The 16,280-nt window shown below is 48.7% G+C and overlaps 8 protein-coding genes across 8 annotated transcripts; 5 read left to right on the top strand and 3 right to left on the bottom strand.

Annotated features, from left to right (window-relative positions):
- Positions 1-281: 281 nt before the first annotated feature.
- TERG_02456 (uncharacterized protein) lies at positions 282-2,034 on the top strand (the record flags this gene model as incomplete). The annotated part of the gene is made up of 2 exons (XM_003237695.1): positions 282-606; positions 659-2,034. 2 exons carry the CDS (start codon positions 282-284, stop codon positions 2,032-2,034), a joined length of 1,701 nt encoding a protein of 566 aa, XP_003237743.1.
- A 158-nt stretch (positions 2,035-2,192) lies between these two features.
- On the top strand, positions 2,193-3,144 carry TERG_02455 (uncharacterized protein). The gene is made up of 3 exons (XM_003237694.2): positions 2,193-2,566; positions 2,645-2,726; positions 2,839-3,144. Exons 1-3 carry the CDS (start codon positions 2,517-2,519, stop codon positions 3,049-3,051), a joined length of 345 nt encoding a protein of 114 aa, XP_003237742.1. The 5' UTR covers positions 2,193-2,516; the 3' UTR covers positions 3,052-3,144.
- Positions 3,145-3,599: 455 nt separating this feature from the next.
- On the top strand, positions 3,600-4,457 carry TERG_02454 (deoxyribose-phosphate aldolase; the record flags this gene model as incomplete). The annotated part of the gene is made up of 1 exon (XM_003237693.1): positions 3,600-4,457. The coding sequence occupies one exon, from the start codon at positions 3,600-3,602 to the stop codon at positions 4,455-4,457; it is 858 nt and encodes a 285-aa protein (XP_003237741.1).
- A 425-nt stretch (positions 4,458-4,882) lies between these two features.
- On the bottom strand, positions 4,883-5,500 carry TERG_02453 (uncharacterized protein; the record flags this gene model as incomplete). The annotated part of the gene is made up of 1 exon (XM_003237692.1): positions 4,883-5,500. One exon carries the CDS (start codon positions 5,498-5,500, stop codon positions 4,883-4,885), a length of 618 nt encoding a protein of 205 aa, XP_003237740.1.
- Positions 5,501-7,058: 1,558 nt separating this feature from the next.
- Positions 7,059-8,465, bottom strand: TERG_02452 (uncharacterized protein; the record flags this gene model as incomplete). The annotated part of the gene is made up of 1 exon (XM_003237691.2): positions 7,059-8,465. The coding sequence occupies one exon, from the start codon at positions 8,463-8,465 to the stop codon at positions 7,059-7,061; it is 1,407 nt and encodes a 468-aa protein (XP_003237739.2).
- Positions 8,466-9,370: 905 nt separating this feature from the next.
- On the top strand, positions 9,371-10,612 carry TERG_02451 (lipoyl synthase, mitochondrial; the record flags this gene model as incomplete). The annotated part of the gene is made up of 1 exon (XM_003237690.1): positions 9,371-10,612. The coding sequence occupies one exon, from the start codon at positions 9,371-9,373 to the stop codon at positions 10,610-10,612; it is 1,242 nt and encodes a 413-aa protein (XP_003237738.1).
- A 77-nt stretch (positions 10,613-10,689) lies between these two features.
- TERG_02450 (phosphoserine phosphatase SerB) lies at positions 10,690-12,241 on the bottom strand (the record flags this gene model as incomplete). The annotated part of the gene is made up of 3 exons (XM_003237689.1): positions 10,690-11,061; positions 11,162-11,419; positions 11,492-12,241. The coding sequence occupies 3 exons, from the start codon at positions 12,239-12,241 to the stop codon at positions 10,690-10,692; spliced, it is 1,380 nt and encodes a 459-aa protein (XP_003237737.1).
- Positions 12,242-13,464: 1,223 nt separating this feature from the next.
- On the top strand, positions 13,465-16,000 carry TERG_02449 (phosphoadenosine phosphosulfate reductase). Its single transcript, XM_003237688.2, has 2 exons — positions 13,465-14,331; positions 14,397-16,000. Exons 1-2 carry the CDS (start codon positions 13,884-13,886, stop codon positions 15,128-15,130), a joined length of 1,182 nt encoding a protein of 393 aa, XP_003237736.1. The 5' UTR covers positions 13,465-13,883; the 3' UTR covers positions 15,131-16,000.
- Positions 16,001-16,280: the final 280 nt, after the last annotated feature.

Genomic DNA, 16,280 nt, shown 5'->3' with positions numbered 1-16,280 from the left:
TCGGGTTCAGAACGAGGAGTAAACAATTTCTTCAGGAACTAAAAAGCAAATTTTAGTATCATTAAATATCCTGCTTTATGAATCCATTAGCGACACTTAACCCTCTTGTCAATCTTTTTATCAGATCCCGTCCGTGGTGGTTGCAACTTTCGATATTGCTGGCATCAACAGCTACTGCGACCAAATTCTGGACTTATACATTCCAAGACGATCTTCCTATCACCATTGAGCTATCATTTACCGTGACCCAAGAAGAGGAGCGTCGGATTTAGACGGTGGCAATGACTGGTTCACCCGCCGGATTTGGGAGGCAAATCCCTCTTCTGGCTGCAATAGACTCGAAATATCATATCCATTTGATCATTGGAAATAATCCATTGGCAGCTGCTCGCATTACCAAGTCTATCGATTCAGGAGCAACTCCAATTCTAATTTCCCCTCCTGAGAACAAGCTTCCATCGACTCTTTCCGAGAGAATTGAGGCCGGACAGGTCCAATGGATCCAGAGAGAATTCCAGGACAGCGATCTCCTCACATTGGGCCGAGAGGAAGTAGAGTGTGTTGTTGACGCCGTATTTATAACTTTGGACAAGACATATTCCTTAAGTAGGTATCTGTATATGATGGGAACGGGCAGACCGCTGACAAGAGATTTTAGCCCATCACATATCAAAAACATGCCGGCAGCTTCGAATTCCAGTAAATGTGTCAGATGCACCGGAACTTTGCTCTTTCACACTACTGTCAACCTATTCTGACGGGCCTTTGCATATTGGGGTTACAACGTCAGGAAAAGGAGGCTCTTTGGCTTCTCGTATAAGGCGAGAAATTGCCTCATTCCTTCCGCCTGGACTTGGGACAGCAGTTGAAAATCTGGGCATATTAAGGAAACGAATTTGGGAAGAGGATGCTATCGAGGAAGAGGCAGATAAAGATAGCTTTGAGGATGATTCCGACGACTCAACTGCACAGAAGCACACATTTAACACATTAGTAGTGGATGCAGCCGCTACATCGAAGACAAGGAGAATACGCTGGCTCTCACAAATCTGCGAATACTGGCCCCTTCGCCAGCTTGCCAGCGTAACGCTGCCTGGAGTAGAGAAGATGTTGGAAGCTTATGGAGCGGGGAAGAACCCTCTTACCAACGGAAAGAGTACTGGTCCGGAGGCTAAAAACGGAAAAATTATCCTAGCAGGCTCTGGGCCAGGTCACCCCGAATTGCTGACACGTGCAACATATCACGCAATTAAAACAGCAGACCTTATACTCTCCGACAAACTAGTGCCGACTGCAGTTCTCGATCTCATCCCACGAAGAACGGAAGTGCACATTGCACGAAAGTTCCCTGGTAATGCAGACAAAGCACAGGAAGAACTGCTAGAACTTGCATCCGAGGGCTTATTGGCCGGCAGAATTGTCCTCCGGCTGAAGCAGGGAGACCCATACCTCTATGGACGGGGGGCTGAGGAATTCTCCTATTTCCGAGCGAAGGGATACGAGCCTATTGTTCTTCCTGGCATCACAAGTGCTCTGAGTGCACCTTTGTTTGCGGATATACCACCAACCCATAGAGGAGTGGCTGACCAAGTCCTGATATGCACGGGGACTGGTCGCCATGGCGTGGCACCCTCACCACCCAATTTTATACCTAGCCAAACGGTTGTTTTCCTCATGGCATTGCACCGGTTGGCATCACTCATTGAATCTATGACAACTTACACCGGCGATGGTAAAGATGATGTAACTTCATCTAGAAGCCTCTGGCCAAAAGACACGCCCTGTGCAGTGATAGAAAGGGCATCCTGCGCTGACCAACGGGTAATAAGGTCGACATTGGAGCATGTGTGTATGGCTGTCCAAGAAGAGGGCTCACGGCCACCAGGCCTGCTTGTAGTGGGAGCAAGTTGTGAAGTTCTTCATCAACCAGGCCGGAAATGGATCGTTGAGGATGGATTCAAGACGCTGGATGGTCTGAACGATGATTTGAATTTAAACACCATTGCTGCATTGGGAGGAATTGACGGCGAATAGTTGGGTATATAAGACTTCCAGGTTCTGCAGTTGCGATTTATGTACGGAGTATCATATCACCACTGGCGCACGCACATTTCGGGATATTGGGAGTGTTTCTTCGACCATCAAATGAATCAAATGAATAGATCTTCACATTTTCGGGTGACGTGTTTTTCTTCCATTAACGAACGTTCGAAAACGTTTCACGTGATTGATGATTATTAATGAATTACATAATTCATGACTAATTTGGTTGCCTGGCGATTAGTGGGACTAGAAACCTTAAGCTGGCGTAGAGTTTATTGGACCTTTTTGAGGCGCAACCGAAACTTGCAACATATCCAGCTTTCTCTCCAGCGATCGACAGACAAGAGAAAGGCTGACAGCCTCACAACCACAACCTGTACTAGTCATCTACCCATCCATCTTCTGGATCCTCTAGTTATCACAGGAGCAAGTCTGAAGGAGCAAGAAAGGGCGCCACAACACCGCGCGTCGAGATGTCTTTATTCAATAGACCATACGTGTCCAATGGCCACGTACTAGAGAAGTAAGCAGCTCTTGATACCCCCACTTTGGTCATGCCAACGGGAGATACAGTAGCCATCTAACTGCTGCTACGATCAAGTCCGCCGCTCTCGGCCAAGATACGCCGCTTGTTCCAATGGTTATATATGTTTTTTGGTCTCTATTTTGTCAGCCTTTTCTCGGTAAGCAGCTGTTCCTGCCCGCAGCCGGTGGACTAGAGAAGGAATCTTCATCCTCATAACCTAGGACTTGGTTGGAGAAGACGGCTATGACAACATCTAACAAATGCTCTAGTTTACTCCGTATGCTGCCGCCGAGGCTTCCCAGTTTAATATCAAGAATCCTTCAAACCGCGACCCTAGAAATAGGAATAGAGGCATAGGCAGAGGCGGCGGTGGTGGTGGAGGAGGAGGTTACGATAGGAGAGGCGGAGGAGGTGGTGGCCCCTCAAAGCGAATTGGAAGGGTGGATGATGTCCGCGGTCCAGAATGCAAGAGTTGTCAGTGATGGGTCTATATTCGTAGGCGGGTAATATGTACGAAGTAACATGAAAGGCCAGAATGAACGTATTAAATATATATATATATATTAATTTTTTTCGTTAGATATTTGCGAGTAACTACCTGCCTGTGTGGATATTTACCCCTGAAACGGTATGGATTCCTTGACAAAGTAGCTAATATCTCCAGTATGCTATCGAATAGATAGGCAAAAATTACAGAAATATGACGAGAGATGACAGCAGCAATAGTTACAGGTAGGATAACAGCAGTATAACCACGGCAGCTATAGTAAAAGCCGCCAAATAGATAAAATAACGCCCGATATAAGCAGCGTTCGAGGTCAAAAGCTTATCGTTCGTATGACATGTCACGTGCCTCACTAGTCGCTCTCGTGGGGAACTTAAATAAAGGTGGGGGAGTTTCTTTCCTCCTCTTTTCTTCTACTTCTACTTCGACACTTGTTTACCTCCACTTATCCCGCCCCATCGCCCATCTACACAGCCAGCATTTTTTATCAAGGCAACTGAGAAAGCCGATAGCTGATCATTCGAGATGGCCGAACCGTCCAAGGAAGCAACTGAGCTGATGGAGCTTATATCCCGCACGGACGCAAAATGGAGGGTCCTTATACAACGCGCAAGGTCTAGCGTTGCCGGGCCCCTTAACGTCTCACAGTACCCTAAACCTGTGCCCTCCGATATTGCCAAAGCAATAGACCATACCCTCCTTGATAAATCTGCTACCCAGGACCAAATTGATGCATTGTGCGCCGAAGCCAAGGAATATGGTTTCGCTACCGTCTGCGTTAGGCTGGAGTGGGTTACACGCGCGGTGGAAAACCTTAAGGGGACGGGTATTGGAGTCACTTGTGTCGTTGGATTTCACGAAGGCACGCATCCCATTCCCGAAATGGTTGTAGAGGCGAGGACTGCGCTGGAAAAGGGCGCCAACGAGCTTGACATGGTGATAAACTACCCTTTTCTCAGGAGCGGCCGCTACAGCGACGCCTTCCAGTCCGTCATAATGATTAGGACCGCCACCAAGGAGAAACGGCCTCTGGTAAAACTCAAGGTTATTCTGGAGACTTCACAGCTAAGCAGGGATGATATCATTGCTGGATGTGTACTGTCATGCGCTGCTGGCGTGAATTTCGTCAAAACCAGCACCGGTTTCAACGGGGTCGGAGCAACTGTGGAGAATGTCGCCTTGATGCGTGCGGTTGTAGAATCGTGCTCGAACGGCGCCGTGGAGATCAAGGCCAGCGGCGGAATCAGAACTGCCGATGATTGCATCAAGATGATCCAAGCTGGTGCAACAAGAATTGGAGCTAGCTCCGGAGTGAACATCGTCAAGGAGGCTCTAGGTGATTCCAATGGGGAAGCCGATGCCACGACTGCTAGTGGCTACTAGGATTGCAAAACAGGACTCTTACCTCTGTCTTTACCTCGTTTATGATTTTTAGGGCAAGTTACGATGCATGGTCTCGGCCGGGCCGGGCACCAGAGAGCTGCTGAAGCGGATTTTTCAATAAAAACTTAGTCCTCACATTTCCTAAGGCTCAATCTATCCGTCCATATATACCCTTCAACAAATGGGGGAATTTGGAAATACATAGCGCCAGCATTTAGGAAATATAATGGAGTAGGTCCAAAAACCAAGGTATTCTGCTTAATAACAGCATAATTAAAGGGACTTGGGCATAAGCCCATAAGAGGATAATATTAAGGGCAGATAATAAACGTTCTCCTGTTATTAATGGAAAATGGAGACAACGAGGCCATGCTGGGCAAAAGATAATCATGTATTCCTTGCTCCTGTGGGTATCGCCAGGCGTACTACCACTCAATGTCGCTCATCTCTAACCTCCCAGTTGGGTTGAAGATGCACTCTATGCTATCCGGGGTATTTGATCGATGTGGCTCAGGTTGATTTGATTCCCCGTTGGTCTCTGATACCGGCCAGAAATTGCCCGTATCATTGGCCAAGGTAGTTTCCAGGATCCCTGGAGTAGTTGGCCGATCAGGGTAGTCTATTTGATCCGGCTCTGGATTCCAATCAGCCCACAAGGCTTCCAACGTTGGAATAACCTCTTCTTCTGACTCTTCTGAGGTGGAGTCATCAGACAAAGTATTGGAAGAGGAGTATAGAGATTGGTATGTAGGATACTCCATTATCCAGATTTCATTTCCAGGAGTTTCTGCCTCGATGACTCCAACGTTTTCTTGGAGATTTTCCGTGGTCGTATCGATACTAGGAGCATCTGGCGGCTCGGTGCGCGCCATATGTTGGCGCCTATGTGCCTCTTCATCTGCTAAGAGTATAGAAGCGATATCTAGCAGTAAAGTAGCTATTCCCAGGAGTAGCTCTATAAGAAACATCCTACTTATGTAGCGCAGGCGTGTACTTCTTGTACTAGAATATCCAGGATCTAGGGGCGCTATGGGTTTCGGCATGGTAACTTCGTTGGTGGGACTGGTTATTTTGCCCACTTCGGGGGCAGGTCGATTTATATCTAGAGGTATGGCAGATTCCGCCCGTGGCAGTGTAAGTTATATGATCCTCTTTCAAGTAAGTACTCTCTATTTCCCGCTTGGTATGAGTGAGACTTAGGGATATTCCAATAATATGGTATCCCTTGGTATTGGCCCTGAAGCGTTTTGGTAGTATGCTTCTATAGATATCCCGATTTTGGGCGTTAGTATATCGTAGGTATGCCTTTATCCTATATGAAATGAATTTGATAACCGGTATATAGCTCGATCCGGCGTAGATAACAGAAGACTCGATGTCTGGATAACCGGTAAAATGTGCGAAGGAAGATGACACTCCTTGATTCCTAGGGAGTTATATACCTCCTCCTGTTAGTATTCGGTGAATCTTCTCATCGCTTAGTCGTCAGTCTGATGTTGTTTTTCACAGTTAAGAGCAAGATATTCTTGTCAACTTCTTGAGTAAATGGTATATCTTCATCAGCCAGACAGTGAGACCCAGAACACCAGGCAATAAAGATGAGAGGACCCATCAGAGTAAGCGAGCTTGATATGGTATGGCTGTAAGTATTGTCCTCTTGGGTATCCATGGGTCCAACAAGAGAATAACAGTCCCTTTCTTCTTGGATTTAGGAGATACATCTTCAGGAACCTGTTGCCAAAGAGGAGAAGATGGCCCAGGCCACCTCCAAAGCCCCCTAGAGTGGTCAGAGAGCCATCCAAGATCCCTATTATGGCCATCTGTCTTGGGTTATCAACAGGAATCCCATATCTTGCTGTTGCTGCTGCTGTCCTGAGTTATCCATGGCATCGACTTCTGGTGTTGTTGGTGAGAAGACGCAGGCTTTTTGTATACAAAGTAGGCTATCACGTGCAATATTGACACCCTACCCCTTTCTACCCCTTTTACAGCTACAAGTGACTAATAAACAGTGATACTAGACTGTGATGAAATTCATGAAGCGAGAGATCAAGATCATTCATATTGGTTGTGGATAGTGATGGGTTTTTCGATACACCTGGTCACTCTGTGTGGCAATTTTCACTTCTGGCTTAGAAGCCTCTGAGCCACCCCTGGATTACAACAATGACGAGGGATTTTGATTCACATTCTGCTATTCAAGGCTAGGTGATGAAGGTGTATGTGGTGGGCATTCGTGAAATAAGATGGGGGATGCGCAGCTGAGATCGCTGTGGTGAATCGTTGATTTCCAATAGACTCGAAGGAATATCGGGGGGTCTGAACGCCTTGGATAAGCTCTTTAGTGCAGGTCTCTTTAAAATTGAACTGGAATGATCGCACTCCGGATGCCCTGATCTGGGGACAATACGACCCCTACTGGGACTGGGGAGAATCAAATATACCATGCTCCGTTATATTGAAGACCATGGTACCGAAATGAACATGGGATATAGTATTTTCCTGCCAATTGGTTTCAAGTTCATTCCAAATTCATCAGGGATATATCCAGGTATCATTTGCAAAAAGATTAACTTCACATTCCTTCTCCGTAGCCGTAATTTAGCCATCCATCTCTTCATCCTCATCATTCAGGTCATCGTTGCCCAGGTCTTCATCATTCAAGTCCTCATCATCGTCTTCATCATCATCTTTTGAGTTCCCACAATCTCGCTTTACTCTATAACGATCACCATTCATCCCATTCTTTTCTGAACTAAACCATAATTGCCGTCCTGCCCGGTCACTGACTTTTTTTAGAGATCGCTCTTTAGCTTCCTTATCCAGTGCTGTCCGCTGCTCCTCGAGTAACTCGATACTCGTATCTGATAAATAGCGAACATCTTTGCGCAACGCGATAATCTCGTTCAGATCTGCCTGGTGGGTGGCCTTGTGAACAGAAATCTGCCTTTTTAGAGATCTAATTTCTGTTTCGAGTTCCTTTCGATCTTTCTTTTTGGCTGGCCATATAGAAGCTTCTGTAGGAGTGACTGGGGTGGCGATATTATTGGTAGGGGTATACTCGGAAGGTGAATTGAGATCAATCAGACTCTCGGATATCAATGTCCCGGGAAAGATTGGGTGGGACAAGGCAGCTGAAAATTCATTCAGTACAGATGAAGGAATGCTAGGATCGGTGGACTTCGGCCCATTCAAATGCACATTGACGTGGTATGTCGCGGGCACTGCATCCGATGCCTGCCAACCCCCCATGGTGTGGTCTAATCGTGGCTTAACTATTTGATGGATGGCGACTCTGCTTACTTTTTGGGCTAAGCCTTCGGGCATAAGCATGTGTAGGTTAGTGACAGGGGAGTTTAGGCTTGCGATTGACGCTGCATATCTCGCTCGGCCGACATCCCAGGATGCGACGGCGCCGCTCCTGTGACCCGTCAAAATGCTTGTTCCATCGTACGACAGGGACAAGCAAAGTGTAGCACCCAACTCAGAGGATGGAGGTAGCCATTTATCACCAACTGATAGTTGTGTAGGTGTGCTCTGGTGGTCTGTGTCGTGGAGAATATGTTGTACGGATGGGGTTTTGAAAAAATCGACCAACTGCACACTGCCATCCTCGTAGCCAACATAGAACGCGCGATCCGCAGGGTCGACTGCGATACACAGAGGCCGCGAGGGAAGTAGGTAGGTGTGTAGGATTTTCCCAGTTCGGTATTCCCAAATAAGTGCCGTTCCATCCTGAGAAGTAGATATGGCAATATTCGACCGGTTTATGCTGTGTCCCACTGCTATGCTAGTGATTGCGGTTGTGTGGTTGGAAATGGTTCTTATTGGAGAAGAAGAGTATGTTGCTGACATGCTTTTATCGGCTGATGACTGTTTAGAGAAGGTGATGAGATCTGGAAGAGACCAGACATGCACGCTGGAGTCCTCCGAACCAGAGAGAATGAAATTATTCGTCGGGTCGACGACAAGGGATGTGACAGGTTGTAGGTGGGTTGCAGGCGTCATTACTTGTCTCCCAGTGCAGATCTAGTCCATGATATTAGTAATTTCCAGCAGACTGGGGTTCAATCGATGACTGCATACCTCCCACAGAATCAGCTTACCCCCTTCGGTCCCTAGAACCAGTATACCCTCCCCCGCAAGGGCAATGCTCCGTATCTTCTCCGGAAACGGCACCGTAGCTTCATGGTTGTTTCTTTCTCTGCTGTACACGTGTAAAACAGCCTTCCCTGATTGCGCCGCGAATATGTGACCCTCATTTACGGCTAAGCAATTGGGTTCTGTGGTGCTTTTCTTCAAGCCCAGCTGAATGGTTGGGTTTGGTCTGAACTCGTGCAAGCAGATACCGACATCTTTAAGGCTGGAGGATGTCGTGTGCGTGGAATTAGACGTCAGAAAGGCCGCAATAAACGACTCGGACAGCATCACGAGAAGGATATCGCGCTATATCGGGGTTGAGAAGAAAGATGTTGTCCATCTTCAAGCTCTAAACGTTTTTTTTTTCTTTGGCTCAGATATGATGGAAGGTCCACTAATGAATTTAGAGTTCATCGGATCAATTTAGATCCGCTGATAAGGTCAACATCAGATCTTATCAATCAGTTCCTCAAAAGCTTTTTTCAACCTTCATACTTTTATTCTAACCACAAAGTGAAGAGGCAAACGAGACAAGTACAATTGGTAATCTTAATATATCAATATTAAGTGTCTTATATACAGCCATTGACTGCTTTTCGAGCCATCTGTATTGCATGGCCCTGACGGCCCCGGAAGTTTAATGGAAAATATATAATCCGCCAATCAAATGGGCTCCATTTCAACTCCCCCGGCTTCGACTTTTTTTCTTCCCGAACAGGACGACCTGGATACCTGCCACAGCAAACAGCCAGAAACAAACACCATCAGTTACCATGGCATCGACTACAGTTTGTACGGCGGCGCGAGTACGCGTAGCTAGTTCTCAAGTCCTCCGATCTATCACAAGCACCCGCACATACGCAACGACTAACCCGGAGTCATCCATCGGAGAGTCAAAGCCGACAACCAGGAGAACCCCAACAACATTCAAAGATAAGCTGAACAAAGGTCCATCATTTTCCGACTTTGTAGGCGGTGCAGCCGAACCTCCTCTCTCTCCTGAAGAAGCATACGCTCTCAAAACTGCCCTTGTTGGTCCTCCCGGCAAAAAGAAAGAAATTACCCGTCTCCCGTCATGGTTGAAAACATCCATTCCAGATTCATCGTCATACAAGAAGATTAAGAATGATCTTCGAGGATTGAACCTGCATACAGTCTGCGAGGAGGCTAGGTGCCCGAATATTTCCGAATGCTGGGGAGGAGGCTCCAAGGCGGCGGCAACAGCTACTATTATGTTGATGGGTGACACATGTACACGCGGATGCCGATTCTGCAGCGTGAAGACTTCTCGCACTCCTCCACCACTTGATCCTCATGAACCAGAGAACACGGCTGAGGCACTATCTAGATGGGGGCTCGGCTACGTCGTTCTCACAGCCGTGGACAGAGATGATCTAGCAGACTCCGGAGCAAGACATTTCGCAGAGACAGTACGACGAATTAAAGGCAAGGCACCTAGTATCCTTGTTGAATGCCTTACTGGTGATTTTGACGGAAATTTGGACATGGTGTCGTTGATGGCCAAGTCTGGCTTGGATGTGTTTGCACATAACGTTGAGACTGTTGAGTCTCTAACGCCATTTGTTCGGGATCGACGAGCGGGATTCCAAAAGTCACTTTCTGTCCTTCGTGCGGCTAAAGCTGCAAACCCGGATCTTATCACGAAGACGAGTATGATGCTGGGACTCGGGGAGACTGAGGAGCAAGTTCTGGATGCATTGAGACAGTTGCGTGCGTCACAAGTTGACGTTGTCACCTTTGGACAGTATATGAGGCCTACAAAGAGACATATGGCTGTACACGAGTACGTGAGGCCTGATGTGTTTGATATGTGGAAGGAGAAAGCCTTGGAGATGGGCTTCTTATACTGTGCCAGCGGCCCGTTGGTAAGAAGCAGTTACAAGGCTGGAGAGGCATTTATCGAAAACGTGCTGAAGAAGAGAGCCAAGGAGAGAATTGGCAGTTCAGCGGAGAAAGCAAAGGACGATACAAAGGAGAAGAATGCCTTGCTATGAGTTTATCTGGGAGTTGTATAATAGCGCTTTAATCATGTACATTTTTTTGTTTTGGATATCAAGCAGAGAAAGATTTTCTACGATGACCGCTCCGTTATGGCCAACTCCTTCATCGACGACTCGTCGACAGACGGGCCCACTATCAACGACTGGACCTCCTGCTCGCTCAACCCGAGAAGGTACAAGATATCAGAGAGAGACTCTCCATTCAGCTTCGTTGGTGCTTCCAACTGCACCATGCTTTTTGCGCACCATGCAACTCCCAACCCCGCCTCCTTTAGCATAAGCAGATCATTAGCGCCGTCACCTACTGCGAGAGTCTGAGGCATATCTACGCCATTTTTAAGTGCAAGGGCTCGGAGTAGCGAGCGTTTTTGTTTAGCGTCTACTATGGGATGATCCGGTGAGAGAGTGCCGGTGAGTGTCTGGGTGGCTTCGTCGATTACGAGCTAGAGTACGAAATATTAATTAGTAAAATGCAGGTACCAACCCGGATAGCAAAGAAGCAATATGGCACAGAGCACAACAAACAAGGTAGGTGAGATGTACGTGGTTAGCAACTGCGTAGTCCAAGCCCAGTTGATCGGCGAGAAAGTCAGCGAGTGGCTGAAATCCACCGCTGAGAACTGCAGTCTTGTATCCAAGTTTCCGGAGCGCGGTGCAGAGCTCTCGGGCACCTGGAGAGATAGTAATGATGGACTTGAGCTTGTCAAATACATCAGCAGGTGTTCCTTTGAGAAGAGCTACCCTAGCTTTGAGAGAGGCCTCAAAGTCTAGCTCGCCGTTCATAGCACGCTCCGTTATCTCCTAGTGCCCGTTAGTTCGCTATTACTTCATACCGTGGTGTCGTAACAGGGAGCACAAGGTGTCAAGACGTACGGATACCTCCTTTTCTACTCCAGTGACTCTGGCAATCTCGTCGATGACCTCCTGTTGGATGAGGGTACTGTCCATATCAAATACGGCAAGGCGCTTGTAACGCCGCCAGACATTCTCCATCTGCAGGACAACCTCCACGTTCCAGGTCCGCTCAAACCTCCAGATGCTCTCATGTTTGCGCAGCTCGTCAAAGGAGAGGTATTCACCACTGGGCGGCGGGGTGATGGTGACCTCAACAACGCGAGGGTTATCCTGCCTGTCAAGACATTTGTGCGAGCTGGACATGCGCCTGTACGGATGCGAGAGACTTTCGATCATCTGTATGAAGCTCGTCAGACACAGCTGGGAGACATGACAACCATACAGCGCATCTAGAGGCAAGGATGGAGCAGCTGGCTCGAGAGGATCTTCTGCAGTAGGCAAGTCAGCCGAAGAGTTCTTGTTGCTGTTGCTGTTGCTGTTGCTCCTGCCGCCATTCTTGCTCTGGTCGCCGACATAGAAGATGGTTGCGACTAGCTTGGGGGTGTCTGCTGGCAGCGCAGCCAGAGCATCACCGAAGAGCGAGTGAACGATGCCGCTCTCCTTGACCTTGGGGTCCTCCAGGGTACCCGAGATGGAGGCGCCAAGCTCTGGCTGGTAGGAAGGCGGGGAGGCTGCAGGCTTGTACTGCTGGTGATCATGGATGAACGAGTGCGAGACGGCACCGCGGCGGAGACTGGGGCGGGTGCCACGAGGAGCTCGCTCCGACATCCTGACTTCGAGTCTCTCTTCTGTGTGTCTCCTGGCTCTTACAGTCGCAGTCTCGTTCTCCTGGACGATCTAAATATAACCTCTCTGTCGATATGTAGGAGTCAGAGAGTACGTATGGGGGGTGTTCGGAGCAAAGGACGAAACGGGCAGCAGGCAGCGATCGATGTTGCAGGCCGACCTGCTTCTCCCAGAGCTGAGAAGGGAGCCCCCGACCTAGCCGCAAAACCTGCAACAGGGCCCAAAGAGCAGTTCGCCTGTTCTCCCTCTTTCCTTTTCGCCTGGGATATCCGTATCTGCAGTGTCAGGTCTGTCGCAAAGCCGCTCGAAGCATCGCAAGAAGCAAAAAAGGGACGACAAAAAAAAAACTTTCGTGCAAGCAGGGGATCGGCTTAGCTAAACGCTTAGATAAGACGGGATAGCTTAGGTAAGTACCGTTTTCTGCCAAGCGCGCTGCTTTATCCTTGTCAGGTGACCTGTCTAACTTTCAGCCTCGGCCCACGCGGCCACCGCCGGTGAGAAAGTGGCAGAAAAAAAGGTTAACTTTGCAAAAAAGAAAAGAATAACAACTTTTTGCAAATTAAAAGGTTAAAAGTTAACACTTTTTTGCAAAAAAAGAACAGAAAAAGGAAAAATTCAACGACATGGAAGTTCGAAGCAGCAGAAAAGAAGAAACAGAAAAGAAACAGAAACGCATCAAGAGATGAAGAAGACGATGGCCAGACATGGATGCTGTTCCAGGACCGTCAGTAGCCCAACACGAGGCCGCCACCTCACCTCTGCCACTCCCTTTTGCGCTGCGTTGACTCCCAGACGGTGAGTGCTTGTCTTTGCTCTTCCTGCTGTCTGCCTACCGGATCCTTCGTGGCTGATGTATCTTTCAGCTGTGGACACTCGAACCCGTTCGTCCTCAAAGCTCAGAAAGCTCTTCACGAACCACGAACCACTTTTCTATGAATAGCATCTGGCGCTCCTGCCACTGCCTCTTCTCTCTCTGCCTGTCACCGTCCACCGTCTCGCTGACTCAGGCCTGCAAAAAAGAAATGAGAAAAAGCAATGAAAAAGGCAAAAATGAAATGATGCCCTGGTCTAGCGTGGAAGCCTTTTTTGTGGATTGCGTGATAAGCAGCAAGCATGATCCCATCAGCCCCTGCCCCGGAAACACAAGGAGAAGCTCTGAAAAATGTGGAGATGCAAAAAAAAAAAGGGTAGGATGAAGACGAGGTCCACGGCGAGCCGATGGTCCTTCATCTCGTCCCGCAAAAAAGAACGAGAAGGAAAGGAGAAAGTGCCAGCAAGACTAGGGTCTGGGACTAGGCTGTGACAAGGTTTCGTCCTCGTTCGTCGGTTTCGCTCGTTTCGTCACTTTGGAGCACTCTGATGTGTTCGTATCAAAAACCAAAAACCTTTCCCGTCGGTGGTCTATATAGGACGGGTCCCCTCTCCATCTGGATCCTACTTTTCCTCCCTCTTTTCTCCATCATCAACAAGCAATTAACGACAGACCAAGACTCTCCTCTCCTCAAAACAAATCTTTGCAATTATATCCCTTCAGCAACAGCTAGTCTGGCTGATCTTCTTTGCTTTCATACCAATACTCCTATTACACCACACTTATAACAAATTCACCACCACAACCACCACCATGCCTGCCTCAGTTCACTCCAACGAGCCAGTCGACGAGATTGTCGTCACCAAGGTTGTCGAGGGCTTCGCTGCTCCTGTCCAGGAACCAGTTGCTGCCCCAGCTGTTGACGCCCCTGCTGCTGTCGTTGACGGCCCAGTCGAGGCTGTCAAGGATGTCACCATTGTCGAGACCGCCCCCATTGTCGAGGCTGCCCCAGCCACTGTCCAAGAGGTTAACGATGTTGCTGCTGAGCCGGCCTCAGCTCCCGTCGTTACCGCTGACGAGATCTTCGAGAAGCCAGCTGCCCCTGCTCCCGTAGAAGATGCTAAGGAGAAGGAACTCGAATCCGGATACGCCAGCGGCTCTGGGTCTGCTGCTGCCAACGAAGAGCCCATCCCAGAGCTTATTTTCACCAAGCAACATCTTCAATTCCTCAACCAGCGTCTTCAGTTCCTCGAGCCACAGGGTACGTTATATTTTCCAATAATTTATATTAATATCAAGAGTGCCTTCCTTACTAACAATGAGTAGAGATCCTCAAGTGGTGTGTTACCTCTCTGCCCGGCCTTTTCCAGTCGACCTCCTTCGGTCTGACCGGACTCGTTATCCTGGATATGCTCTCCAAGCTTGATATCCCCCGCCACCAGCAGGTAGATCTCATCTTCTTCGACACCCTGCACCATTTCCAGGAGACCATTGATCTCCGTGACGGAATCCAAAAGGACTACCCCCATCTCACCCTTCACGTCTACAAGCCTCAGGGCTGCAACACCGCTGCCGAGTTTGCCGCTAAGCACGGCGAGAAGCTGTGGGAGACCAACGACGAGCTCTACGACTGGCTGGCCAAGGTCGAGCCCGCTCAGCGTGCCTACCGCGAGCTTGGTGTCACTGCTATGCTTACCGGCCGCCGCCGCAGCCAGGGCGCTAAGCGCGGCAACATGGACATCATCGAGGTCGACGAGGCCGGTCTCATCAAGATCAACCCTCTCGCCAACTGGAACTTCGACCAGGTCAAGGAGTACGTCAACCGCCGCAACCTTCGATACAACGCCCTTCTCGACCGGGGCTACAAGTCCGTCGGCGACTGGCACTCCACCCAGCCCGTTGCTCAGGGTGAAGACGAGCGTTCCGGCCGATGGAAGGGCCAGGCCAAGACCGAGTGCGGCATCCACAACCCCCGATCCAAGTACGCCCAGTTCCTCATGGAACAGGAGCGAAAGAAGCAGGAAGAGGTCGCCAACGAGGCCCTCAAAATCACCGTCTAAACTTGGTCTTCTCTCGCCCGTCCCTTTTTTCCTTTTAACGCATTCTATTTCTTGCATATTATTCTTCTTCATGTCCATATTCCCCCAATTCGTCTTATTTCCTTTCTACGATACACTGAGTTCCCGGCGTTTAAGATTTCTATGATTTTGTTTCATTTTTTTCCCTTTCGGTGTCTGCTCGCTTTCCTTCGCCTGTCTGGAATTGGCGATTTTATACATATTATCTATTACTTATATATACTTAGAATGTTCCTTAATCCTCCAATGGAAAAGCATTTCAAAAATACTTCCTTTGTGTCTTCTCAATAATAATAACACCCGTCGCTTGAGCTCATCGACTCGCTTGTTTCTGCTTGCGGCTGATGCTGGCGAGTGCGGTGACACCAGCAACGTCTGCGGATGATCGATCAAGCATTCGTTGTAGTACAGATCAGCGCCATATCCATGAAAGTACTGCCTACACAGACTCGCTCGAATTACTTGCCTGCTGGTTGAGCTGAGCAGGATTGATATCCATGTTCCCTGTACTTGGATGTCCCCTGTGGCATCCCTGCCGCCTCCTACATATAACATTCCACCCTTCGTTCCTCCACCATGCAATTATCCCACACGTCAGGCAGCAGGCAATCAGACGGCGAAATGAAATATGATATGAGATGTTCCAGATGTCAGACTGCTCATTTCCAGAAGTAATAATTGCTCTATTATAAGCGGTATCTGGCTGATGTGTGTACAAACTGACGTCTGCTTAGGCCGCTAACTATCGTATGGAGCGCGTTCCGTATAGCCAGAATCAGTCCGAGTCACAATTTCGCCGACCTGCGCCATGAAAGGCCTCTGCAGCCTTCGTTTCTTTCCAGACTCCTACGATGTGGTATTATTGGCTGTGTCTCACACACATGGGATCTTTTTATAATTCCTGTTTGCTGATCGGGGGGGGGCTGCAGAGGGCGAATAGGGGGTTTTACAGCACCGCCAGCACCGCCATCGCCGCCAGCCCAACGAACGAGCGGGAAGCAAGCAGAGAAGAAAAAAGCAAGCATCGAGAGAGGATCATCTAGAAGGAGCAGCAGAAGCAGAAGCAGAAGCAGAAGCTCTGACTCTTGACAGGCTGCTCGATCGACGCAGGCTACGGGAGAAGAGCGAGGAC

This window comes from Trichophyton rubrum (assembly GCF_000151425.1).
Source record: "Trichophyton rubrum CBS 118892 genomic scaffold supercont2.2, whole genome shotgun sequence".
Classification (NCBI taxonomy): domain Eukaryota; kingdom Fungi; phylum Ascomycota; class Eurotiomycetes; order Onygenales; family Arthrodermataceae; genus Trichophyton; species Trichophyton rubrum.
Note: the sequence above shows the minus strand (reverse complement) of the source record. Positions and strands in the feature narration are given on the sequence as shown.

What these genes read in the sequence shown, in the direction of transcription:
- TERG_02455 (XM_003237694.2), top strand. Translation starts at nt 2,517, where the DNA reads ATGTCTTTATTCAATAGACCATACGTGTCCAATGGCCACGTACTAGAG. An exon ending in AATGGCCACGTACTAGAGAA is followed by an intron (nt 2,567 to 2,644) that starts GTAAGCAGCTCT and finishes GCTACGATCAAG; the next exon opens with TCCGCCGCTCTCGGCCAAGA. An exon ending in ATTTTGTCAGCCTTTTCTCG is followed by an intron (nt 2,727 to 2,838) that starts GTAAGCAGCTGT and finishes CAAATGCTCTAG; the next exon opens with TTTACTCCGTATGCTGCCGC.
- TERG_02449 (XM_003237688.2), top strand. Translation starts at nt 13,884, where the DNA reads ATGCCTGCCTCAGTTCACTCCAACGAGCCAGTCGACGAGATTGTCGTC. An exon ending in TCAGTTCCTCGAGCCACAGG is followed by an intron (nt 14,332 to 14,396) that starts GTACGTTATATT and finishes AACAATGAGTAG; the next exon opens with AGATCCTCAAGTGGTGTGTT.